At 40.0% G+C, this 12,131-nt stretch overlaps 1 protein-coding gene across 1 annotated transcript; it reads left to right on the forward strand.

Annotated features, from left to right (window-relative positions):
- The first annotated feature begins 418 nt into the window (after nt 1-418).
- LOC106065904 (fibrinogen-like protein A) lies at nt 419-6,222 on the forward strand. Its single transcript, XM_013224822.2, has 2 exons — nt 419-576; nt 4,895-6,222. The coding sequence occupies exons 1-2, from the start codon at nt 519-521 to the stop codon at nt 6,109-6,111; spliced, it is 1,275 nt and encodes a 424-aa protein (XP_013080276.2). The 5' UTR covers nt 419-518; the 3' UTR covers nt 6,112-6,222.
- Nucleotides 6,223-12,131: the final 5,909 nt, after the last annotated feature.

Raw genomic sequence — 12,131 nt, forward strand, 5'->3', positions numbered from 1 at the left:
ATTTGACATAATACTGTACAATCCGTTTAATCGACCTGCTGCTTATTTGGGACGAATCCTAAAATAGGGGCCAACCCGAAGCTTATTAGACATCTGGTTTAACTAATCATCCGCTTATTAGACCAAAGCGATTCCGTCCCGATGTGGCCCGATTAAACGGATTGACTGTATTCGACTTGATGGTCTCACTTCACATTATCATCATATCAATATATATCATATTTCTTTTTATCTTATTATACTTCATTGTCAAGGAACTATGACCCTTGTTGGTCGCAAGATCTAAATGACTCAAAAATTAAAGTTTCATCTTGAAATAAGCTGAAAAAGAAATGAGCTTAAGATGTGCAAGATTTACCAGGTGCACACAAAAGAAATCTTATCTCTGCAATCACGTGACGGAAATAAAAAACAACCTACTTCTATATGTAAAGTTTGTACTCAGTTCTCTACGGCATTCAGATAAGAAACAACGCCATAAGGACTGGCGTACACTTTATAGCCGTAATAGAACAATCATGGATTTCTTGAAGATAGTAGTCATCTTTTTGCTCACAGCTTGCCTCTACGTCTCAGGTAAGTTTTGACTATACAGTGTAATAAAATGTATACAGTGTTATAAAATGTATACAGTGTAACAAAAACCCCTCAACTCAAGAAAACATTAAGAAACTGGAACAGACACAAAATAGAGCAGTGAGATTCATAACAAACGAATATTCACATTTGACTAGAGTAACACCTTTAGTAAAATCACTAAATTTAGAAAGCCTTCAGAACAGAAGGCTCAAAAGTAAAGTAGCAATCATACATAAAACACTGAACCATAATCTTCAAATACAAAGACAAAATTTAATAAAATACTCTGAAAGACACAAAGATAAAGGTACATTCCTCGTCCCATATGCTAGGACAAATTTGTACAAATACTCCTTCTTCCCTAGTGCTATTAGAGCATGGAATGGGTTGCCTGAGCTAGCCAGGAAAACCAGTGACTTGGCTGAATTTAAGTCATTGGTTAATATGCATGACTAAATGCATGACGCTTAGGACGTAATCATCTTCTTTTTTGAAGTAACGTCTGTATTATATAAGATAAGTATACAGTGTTATAAAATGTATACAGTGTTATAAAATGTATACAGTGTGATATTTCTGAACGAGACAGTTTGGAGAGCTCTCACGAAAGACCCAAAGAAATTTCTAGAGGATAAATTCAGAAGACGAAGTAAAAAGTAAAGTTCCCCTTTCAAACCTCGCAATCTATGGAGCAGATGATGTTAAGGTCATCTGTTTCTCTGGCCAACGGTTGATGACCAGGGTTTCATGTGGCCAACACAACGACCAACCGCCTTTACTTTTCCCAACTAAAGTCACGAACCCATTAGAGTTAGATGGACTCAGGAGCGCCCCAAAAATACCGAAAGTCAAAATCACAGTCTTTACCGAGATTCAAACCCAGGACCCCAGGTTCGGAAGCCACGCTATTAACCACTCAGCCACCGTGCCTCAGTAGACGTAAAGAAAAGCTAAATAGGCTCCTGGCCGACAAAGACTGTGTCTGTTTCAGATCTTGAAAAAATATGCAGGTCGCAACTGGGTTTGCGTGGCCTTAGAGTGAAACCCCCAGGGAACAAGACGCAGAGGAAGACCAAAAAGAACATGGCGACGCAGTGTACTTGAAGAAGCAGAGAAGACCGGGAAGAGCTGGGAAACCATCAAAAAGCTAGCAAGAGACCGTGGAGAGTGGCGTGTTTTTGTCGAGGCCCTGTGTTCCAGGAGGAACTCAAAGGAGTGATGATGATGATGATGATGAACTGGGTTTGCGTGGCCATGTGAAACACTGAACTCATCCTCAATCTTCGGAGTCAACGACACTGCCATTAGTAGAGTAAAATATTGTATAATTAGACTTAGAGACACTGAATATAATTTATAAAGGAACAGTCATGGCTAGAGGATGTGCTACATCTTAAGAATATTTCTTCTGCAGACAGTGGTAGGATCGATAAAGCAGTCTTAGTTTTAGTCTTAGGAGAAGACCATAATAAATGTATTTTTTTTTTTTTTGCAGCACAAGGGAAGACTAAAGCTTTTGTTTTTTTTTTCTTATAATAAGACGATAAATGTAGTATTGATACATCAATAATTAATCTCATGCTACTGCACAATGTGCGCGGACAGTTAACCAACTCCTTTTATATGTATATAATATGTGTATAAATAAACACTCGCAATACTGTTATTACTGCTATGGTTATTATGGTTAACTATGTAATGGTAATAGGCTACACATCCATCTACATTCATTCAGACCACGTGTACAGAACTAATATTCTGAATGCATTAAAATAACCGTAGACTACTTATATGGTATTTGTAATCTTTCAATGGTCTAACAATGTCAAGGACGCTGAATTTAAAATTAAAAATTGGTAACTACATACAAGATAGACTACTTTTATTTAGTTCACCAGATACACCATGAAAAGCTTGCTATTTATAGGTTATCCGACAAGCGTGAAAATCTCCACTATAAAATTATTAATATTTATACACAGACTAACTCTTCCAAGTACACACGCATTGGTATGTATTTCAATAAACTAAGCACCAAATTCAGAACATTAGAAGTTTTGCAAAGGGGACACTACAAATAATATAAACTGCATCACGAGTAATATCACGATTATGGTTCCTTATTACTATTTTATTTGAATAAACATTCGGATGTGAAGAACAGAACATGTCTCTTTGGCAGACTGCTGTTAAGGTAGACGTTTGGAAAATAGGATCTAATGTCCTCCTTTTATGGCTGAAAATGTCCGACGTTTACTGTTTAGTGTTGTTTACGTCAGTTTGATTCTATCCACGAATCAAATTTAAACTTATCTTATATATTACAGACGTTACTTCAAAAAAAAATAATAAAAAAATAAAAAATAAAAAGATAATTTAATTTTGTCCTACGCATTTCATGTGTCAATCTAATCGTGCATGTTGATCAGTGACTTAAACTCTGCCAGGTTTGGATTCAGAGTTTAGATAGATAGATAGATAGATAGATAGATAGATAGATAGATAGATAGTTAGATAGATAGATAGATAGATAGATAGATAGATAGATAGATAGATAGATAGATAGACCAAAAAAAAAACTGGTCGCCCACTCTCCGTTACATAGGTATAATAAAACTGGACCTCCAATCAGTGAACATCAATACTGACCATTGGGAAGACATAGCTCTAGACCGCACCAGATGAAGAGAGACAGTGACCAAGAAAGCTATGGACAGTGAAAGAACATGGGTCTCAGCTCAGGAAGAAAAACGTACAATACGAAAAACGGCCAGCTCCTCTACCACCGAAGCAAAAGCCACCTTAACCTGCGCTATTTGTGGACGGGAGTGTCTCTCCAAAATAGGGCTCCACAGCTACATGAGGAAGTGTGCGAGATGAACCATAGTCGTTCTACGACTGAAGGAGGCCAACAACAAACTCTGGTAACCTTTGGTTTCAATGCCGAAACTCACTTAAAAATAGCATAAAGATGACAACCTCTTTTATCATCGAACATTTATATATTTAAGACTATACAAAAGAAACCCGATACTTCCAGTGCTATAAGATTGTATCTGCTTTTGCATTGCCGGGCATAATGCTACCGTTGAAAGAGCTTTTTTTTAGCTGATCAACGAACAGTGGACATAAGAGAGATAGAGAGAGAGAAACAGAAAAAAGCGAGAGAGAGAGAGGAAAAAGAGAGAGAGAGAGAAAGAAAGAGAACGAGAGAGAGAAAGAGAGAGAAAGAGAGAGTCTCCATGGCCTCAGAGGGAGACATTTTTTTCACAATCTGTGAAGAAAATGTGTTTGGAATTATATACTTGGAATAGCGTGAATGATGAACCAACGGACATAGTGCTATCATATTTACTACAATGTTATGATGTCATTATTTACTCATATACATTTAAAGTCAAGTTTTTTATGAAGTCGACTTCCCGTTTTTTTTTGGACACCCTTGTAAGGCTTATACCTCCTTTTTGTCCTCTTATGAGAATGCAGTTGCCTGGTAACCTCAGTGGCGTAGCTAGGAATTCGCCATCCTTTGGGGGCCAGGGAGCTTGTCCTTTTTAGGGGCCCCTGCATTTTGACATTCGACATCAAGACATAAGATAATTACGTAATATTTACTATTTAATGTAAAAAAAAAATATTTTTTTTTGGGGGGGGGGGGGGAGGGGGGTTCCGGGGGGATTTTTAGATCCCCCGACCATAGCCACTGGGTAACCCCATCTTATGGTGATCATGATTTTGCATAGTCTATTTTCTCTTCATTCCTCTATACTCGGACTGGATGAAATGAATAAGATAAGATTTTATAAGATAAAAATACTTTTCATTAGTGCAATATAAACTTTTTTTTTTTTGGGGGGGGGGGGGGGTTTGCTTTTATGACTCATACAAGAAGAACTTACACTGTAAGAAAAACATACACCCAAGGGACACCCAACGGACAAAAGTACAACATGATAATTATACCAAAACATATTACGCATTACAAATATAAGCGCGGCTGCCTGGTTGTGCGGTATGCGCGCAGGTCTGTCGTTCCGACTTGTTGATGGTTCCGGGCTCATATCTGCCCGCTGCCACCACCCCTCCTACAGGCGGAGGTTCGAACTAGTTAGTAAATTATCGCAACTCTGAAGGAGCATCCGAAACATGTAAATCATTTAACAAAAAAATAACAACAACATTTTTATTGATACAGCATATTTATTAAATATTACTAACGACTTGTAAGTAGATTCTTAAGTGTTTATGTATACTTTTTTTTGTACCTTGAATCATTAAAATTCACTTTTTAAATTTTTTTTTTGTTCATCTCCAGCTGAAAAAGTCACAGCCGAGATTGCTGCACTCCCACAGAAGATTCGTATTGGTTTAACCACGGACTTTAGTATTCGATGTCTGGCCATTCCCAACCAACATGACACAGGTTTATCCAAAATCTTAACTCTCTCCATCAAGAAAGTTCAAAATGACGTCCCCGTTACACTGGCGGTGGTAACCCCACTCTCAGCTGCCAATGTTATGCCCGAGGCTAGAGCCGCAAAGGCCCATGGTGCCTTAGACCATTCTACAAACTACTTGAATATCTCTTGGAAGAACCCTGAGTCAGACCTTGCAGGCGAATATATCTGCGAAGGAATCGGAGTTGAAGCCTCCGGGAAGAACATTGCGTTCTCAGATTCTATTTTCGTTTCCTACGAATATGCCTCCACGGAAGAATACGTCTCGACACTGTTTCAGCTTCACAAGGAACTGGATCAGAGCCAGGCAAAGCTGAAGGCGGCTTATGCTGCTGGAAACAAGACACAGTCGGAGCTCGTGGAAACCCAGACAAGACTCTCAAGACGTCAGTTACCAGACGACTGCATCCCTGTTGTTTCCAACGCGACAGGATGCGATGACCCCAAGTTGACCGTCGGCTACCACATCCTGGAAATCGTCCCCAAAGACGGGCTAGGTCCCATCAAAGTTTTATGCCACGTTCGCATTCAAGGTGAAGGCTGGATCGTGTTCCAGAAGAGATTCGACGGCTCAGTCGACTTCTACAGAAATTTCCGCGATTACGAAGTCGGGTTCGGCACAGTTAGTCCGAGCACAGAGTTCTGGCTTGGTTTGGAGAACCTCAGACGTCTCCTGGTGGACAACGGCGATGAGAACGGGCTTCGCGTGGACATGACAGAAAGAGGCACTGCCTTCAACTTCACCAGAATATACCCCATTTTCCGAGTAGGTCCAGGAGACGGCTACACCCTGATCGCTGATGGATACAGCGACGGAGGCAAGGGTCTGTCCGAGAACTCTGGCGCCAAGTTCTCCACCTACGACAACGATCACTCCCTTGGGTGCCCTTCAAGTCTGCGTCTCGCTGGTTGGTGGTTCCACGAAGGCTGTGGCTTCGTCAATATTAACGGCCTGTGGGGGCTCGCTTCAGGAGAGGCTTCCATGTTCTGGTACGAGATCTACAATCACCCAACTCACTCTATGCAGGCTACGGAGATGAAGTTCAGGCCCTTCCCATCTCCGGTTAGAGTATAAAAACAAGCACATTTCAATGTAAGAAAATGCTTAAGTTTATATTTGAAATGTCAATAATAAAATATTTAGCATAAAAAATTCAAGAGAATAAATCAATAAGATTTTTTAAAATCGTCTGAATTTTGTTTTATAAAAAGTTTAAATGTTTTATTTAGCAACTCAACAGGGAGATTTACAAATATTTTAATAGAGAAAGTTTTATAAACATAATGAAAAGTTCGAATGAACATTGATCAAGCTACGTATGTGCATACTAAAGTAAAAAAAAAAGTAAAGTTCCCCTCTCAGACTTTGTAGTTACAGGGCAGATGATGTAAAGGTCATCAGCTTCTGTGGCCTACGGTTAACTAGGATGTCATGTGGCCAGCTAAACCACCAACCTTCTTTACTTTTCCCCAACTAATGTCAGGTACCCATTAGAGCTGGGTGCACTCATAGGCCCCCGAAGATTCCGAAATTAAAAATCCCACTTTTCACCAGGACTCGAACCCCTTTCAGGAAGCCAACCTCTCAGCCACAGCGCCTCCTGCATAGAACAACAAATAAAGCAAGATACAAGGAACGCTCGACACGATCTGGCTCATTCAGGCCCCTCATTTTGTGTCTAGTGCAGAAAACACAGCAACTCCATTCACAAGGTAGTGACGTAAGACTTTATCATTTAAAAGTAAAAGCCATCTACGAAGGCAGATCTGTTTTCTAGGGTTAACAACTAAAGAGGGTTCCAATTAGAGATGAGAGGACTCAGAGCCACCGAAAATTCTCGTTTAATAATGCCAAGCTTCATCAGGTTCCGAACCCAAGACTCCTCGGTACGATAGTGAAGCGCTTTATAACTAGGCCACCACAGCAGTTCATTGCAAGAGCAGCGAAACAAATTGGTCATCTAGATTCGATTTTTGAAAGAAAAATCTATATTAAAGCTTTTCCTAACAAGTACATTACATTAAAATTTGATTTAGTGTATTCGCCTCTCCCGCCACAAAAAAACACACACAAAAAAACAACAACACAAAAAACAAAAAACAACAACAAACAAAGAAACAAATGATGCAAATGTATCAATGTATTTAGTCAAGCACAAGATTTGCAGGAGCGTGTACACTGCAAGTCTGAACGCACAAACATTTTCATTTGAAATCCTCATTGTTTCATATATCGTTCGAGTATCTTACATTTCCGTTATCGAGCTTGAGAAATAGGCCACCAGCGACATCTGGATGACAAACTCATAAGACTGATAAGAGCTCTTTTTAATCTAACTTTACATTTAGAACAAGTGAAATATAAAAAATATACTTTTTAAAAAACACAAAGCTTCTATTAAGTATAAAGTAATTAGTTTGGATCAGTCAAGGAATTAAATGTGTAATATATACCAACAATAATAACTAGACTAGAAATATTTTTTTTGTATCAATTCTTTTTGTTTAGCGCAATTTCATGCTTTTAGCTTTTTCAATACGCTATGATCCTTACAAGATCTTCTGGGCTTGCAAAGACCTTCCTTCAGGGAACAGTACCAGGAAAAAGAAGAAGAGGCAGAGAGAGAGAAAGGTATTGGCGGACAACATAAAAGATTGGACGGACCTGCCATTGAAAGAGATTCTAACTAAGGCAAAAGACAGAGGAATGGAGAAAGACAGTCGACGAGTCTTGCATGGTGCCCCAATGGTCCAATATACTAAGGGATAGGTGAGGTGAGGTGAAGATGATCCTATCACTTGTCTGGACCAGTTGATAAAATTGGGGCATGGGGAAAAAAAAAAGGAATATCACCTTGGATTTTACAGTAATTTCTTTTGAAAAGCATTAAAAAAAAAGAGTGGAAAGACCTGAATTCAAACTCGTGGCTTACGCCTCCTCGGGTCGACGTGCTAACCACTCTGCCAGTAAGTTACTTATTAAGGCTGAAGATTGTATAGTTATATATTGTTTGTTTCAATTTAGAGCAGTGCGCTCTAAAGGGGACTAATCCAGCTTATACCACCAATTCAGACAAGTACCATTTCTTTCCCTTGTTTGAGATACTTAACAAAATAATTAATTACCAATGCTTAATTAGTTATTGATTTTTGTGTTGTTAGGTAAAAGAAATAGTCATGCAAAATTTTAGCTTGATCCGAGATTAGGTGTCGGAGTAGTATTGTGTACAAACTTTTTACCAGACAAAGTTGATATATATAAGCTTCGTAAAAAAATTACAACCTAATAGTCCTCACAGAAAGCCAAGCAAGAGGATTGTTTTGATTCATGGTCTGCGCTTCGGACTGTCGATACGGCGTCCTGATATTTAGTCAGTTTCTCATTCTGTATTGCTCTCCCTGTTCTATCGATGTCCATCCATCCGCTATGAAGAGAGAGAGAGAGAGAGAGAGAGAGAGAGAGAGAGAGAGAGAGAGAGAGTGTGTGTGTGTGTGTGTGACTGTGCGTGTGACTGTGCGTGTGTAGAGATTGATGAGGTAGTGTTACAAGGATGCTATTTTTAGAAAAAGGGAAGTAAATGCTGATGAATGTGGAGACCCATGTTCAGACAATATGGCGAGAGGATGATTTCTATGAGATACATGGAAATTCTGCAAATCCATAGGTACTGACCAGGATTTCATCCTATTTCAATAAGTCGCTGCTCAACTGAAGGAGACCTTAGTTCATTGGCCTTAACTGGCTAGCCACCTTACTTACATATTCCGGAGTCGTTCGGCACATTGGTCGTCACTCTGTCTCTATAAAGATCTGTCACTGGCAATGTCTGAAGTCTCTTCTCGCCTGGTGTCCACTGCTCTGAGGTCCTCCATGAAAGTGTGGAGGTAAGTTATGCGAGGACGTCCCTATTTCCACTTCCCTCTTATTGGCCTCCATGTCTACGCAAAACTCTTGGTATGCGTAATTCAACCTGTCGGAGGACATGTCCTGCAATCCTCGTGCAACACTCGGTCACAATCATTAAATGGATTGTCCCAGTTTGGCGTATGCTTTCTTTGTTTGAGACCCGATCTCTGTAACTGATTCCTCTAATTCAACCATTTTTGTTGAGCCCCGTTTAGTCTTTTCTCAATTTTGGAAGATGACTTCCATGTCTCGCATGCTTATGTAGCAGCTGGAATGACGATTGTGTTGAGAAGGTGTATTTTTGCCTCGAGTCCAATGGCTTGGCTAGTCCAAATAGGCTGCAGCCTTTGGAAAATGATCCCTGCCTTTCATATTCTGCATGTTACGTTATGGCAGGCTTCCAGTAGCATCTAAATAACATTAACATTAATCACTGTCTAGAGATCCGTACTGTGGTGTTTTAAATTTCTTTTCCATTCTACCATAATATGAATTTCTAAAAAACATTTATATAGATCACTTAAACTACACATATTTGCAAAATTTTTGTAATTTTCTACAATAAAAGGTTTAGATTTTTTATTTTTTTTTTTGTTTATACATGTCATTTGTGAACATTTTGAAAAATGCTTACTACACCTTGGTACATATAGTCTTTTAGTGGCTATTTCCGTAATATTTTGTAAGAATGCCTTAAGGTCTAATTGCTTAAACCACTAAAGGCTTATAATGGAAATACTATTTCTCTATAACGAAACATTGTCTTTGATTGAAGCGTGGTCGAGAGGCTAATTGCGCTTGAACTTGGCTTGTCTAGGCTACCTAGAAGGGGGCTCGAGGTTCGACACCCGACTCGGGCAGAGTTGCGTTTACTGAGCGCCAAAGGGCAGCACGGAAAACCAACTCCTAGATACCCCCTCACCCCCACTGGTCCACAAATGAGATTGGACCAAAGCGCTCTGAGCATGCTATAAGCATGAAAGTAGCGCTATATAAAAGCTATAATAATAATAATTTCCAAGATTAAGAATGAGTGCAGTTTTTAAAAGTACTACTTAGACCCAGTGGAAACCCTCCTGTTTAGTCATTTATGTTGCAAAAACGAAACCACTGTTCACCGGGGTCTGCAATCCTTTTTTCGATGTCTGCACCTTTTGATTTAAAATGTGTTTCCCTGGATCCTTATATATGATACAAGTTTTAATGGAATAGAAGAAAGCTAGATAGAGTTTCAAAGTATAATGTGGAAAAAATTAACCAGCGGTCACGATAACATCAGGACATCGTAAAATGTTATTATAACACACCATTTAATAAACCAGGAAGGAAAGCTCCCAATCAACGAGATACAGAAATAAATATGTGGCTTTGTGCCTGATTAGTAAAGCACTTGGCTTCCAAACCGACCGGTCTGGTATTCAAATTCCTGTGAAGACAAGGATTTAGAATTACGATGACTTTATGGCGCACTAAAGTCCACCCACTCTAAGTACCTAACAATAGTTAGTGAAAAATAAAGGTGGTTTTGTCGTTGCTTTTGGCCACATGAGACCCTCGTTAACCAGTGGCCACAGAAAAAAGATGACCTTTACATTATCTGCCCTCTAGATCGCAAGGTCTGAAAGGGCCACTTTACTTTTTAGAAATATATATATCATCTCGAACACTTCTTCGTATGGCTGTGGAAGCCTAGTTTGGAGAGACACTCCAGTCCGCATATATTGCATGTCAAGGTAGCTTTCGCTTTGGTGGTAGAGGAGCTGGCCATTTTCGGTGTGGCACGCTTTTCTTCAAGAGTGGTGGCCCATGTTTTCTCGCTGTCTATAGCTTTCTTGGTCACCGTCTCTCTCCAACTATTGCGGTCGAAGGCTATTTCTTCCCAATGGTCAGTATCAATGTTTACTTATTTTAAATCCCTTTTTATCACATCCACATAACGGAGTTGGGGCGACCAGTTTTTCTTGAGCCAGACGGACAGAATGATTTTCGAGATGCGATTGTCCTCCATCCGGCAAACAAGTCCGAGCCAGCGCAGGCGGCGTTGTCCGAGGACCGTAAAGATGCTGGGAAGGCCTGTTCTTGCGAGGATCTCAGTATTACACACTCTTTCTTTCCATGTTATTTTTAAGATCCTCCGAAGGCAGCTTAGTTTGAATGAGTTTAGTTTTCTGTCTTGTTTGGTGTAGGTTGTCCACAACTCGCTGCTGTACAGTAGCGTTCTAAGTACGCATGCCTTGTAGACCTTCATTTTGGTCGCTGTGGTGAGCTTCTGGTTTTCCAAACTCTTGGTCGGAGTCTAGCGAAGGTTGATGCGGCCTTCCCTATGCGTTTTTTTTCCCTCTTCTAGTGACAGGTCATCTTGAATTGTAGATCCAAGGTAGCAGAATTCGTTTACGGTATCTAGCTTGTTATCGTCAATGAGGATGGATGGTGGTGCTGTAGCAGGTGGACCCATAACATTAGTTATTAGTTTTCTTTGTGCTAACGGTTAGGCCATACTCTTTGCAAGCCTTAGAGAAGCAGGACATTAGTGACTGAAGCTGAGTGAGTGAGTGAGTGTGCCACTAACACTGCGTCGTCCGTATATATATACACACACCCTGCAGGGTGTAGCACTTCAAGAAACGCCCCTGCAGCGTGTAGCATTTGAAGGAACGGGCCTGCAGCGTGTAGCATTTGAAGGAACGGGCCTGCAGCGTGTAACATTTGAAGGAACGCCCCTTCAGCGTGTAGCATTTGAAGGAACGCCCCTGCAGCGTGTAGCATTTCAAGGAACGCCCCTGCAGCGTGTAACATTTGAAGGAACGCCCCTTCAGCGTGTAGCATTTGAAGGAACGCCCCTGCAGTGTGTTACATTTCAAGGAACGCCCCTGCAGCGTGTAACATTTCAAGGAACGCCCCTGCAGTTTCAAAGACACTGTAACTTTCTTTGAGAACAAACCACTTTTAATTTTGAACTAATCAAGTTTGCCACTACTTGAAACAATTCTAAGTGTTCTCTTCGAGTTCTCTAGTAGTTCCCAGACTTTTTATTTCCCTTGTTGGGATGTGAGAAATCTTAACCATTTCCTTATTACAACTGACTTGAGTTTTCAAAAATAGTCTTATTATTACAATTATTCGTATTTACTATTTATAGTGAAAAAAAAAGAACAATTATTTTCTTGCGCTGCCAGGATCGAAACAAA

The sequence above is a fragment of the Biomphalaria glabrata genome, chromosome 11 (genome assembly GCF_947242115.1).
Source record: "Biomphalaria glabrata chromosome 11, xgBioGlab47.1, whole genome shotgun sequence".
Classification (NCBI taxonomy): domain Eukaryota; kingdom Metazoa; phylum Mollusca; class Gastropoda; family Planorbidae; genus Biomphalaria; species Biomphalaria glabrata.

Coding starts and splice junctions, on each gene's coding strand:
- LOC106065904 (XM_013224822.2), top strand. CDS start 519: ATGGATTTCTTGAAGATAGTAGTCATCTTTTTGCTCACAGCTTGCCTC. Junction 577..4,894: donor AGCTTGCCTCTACGTCTCAG/GTAAGTTTTGAC, acceptor GTTCATCTCCAG/CTGAAAAAGTCACAGCCGAG.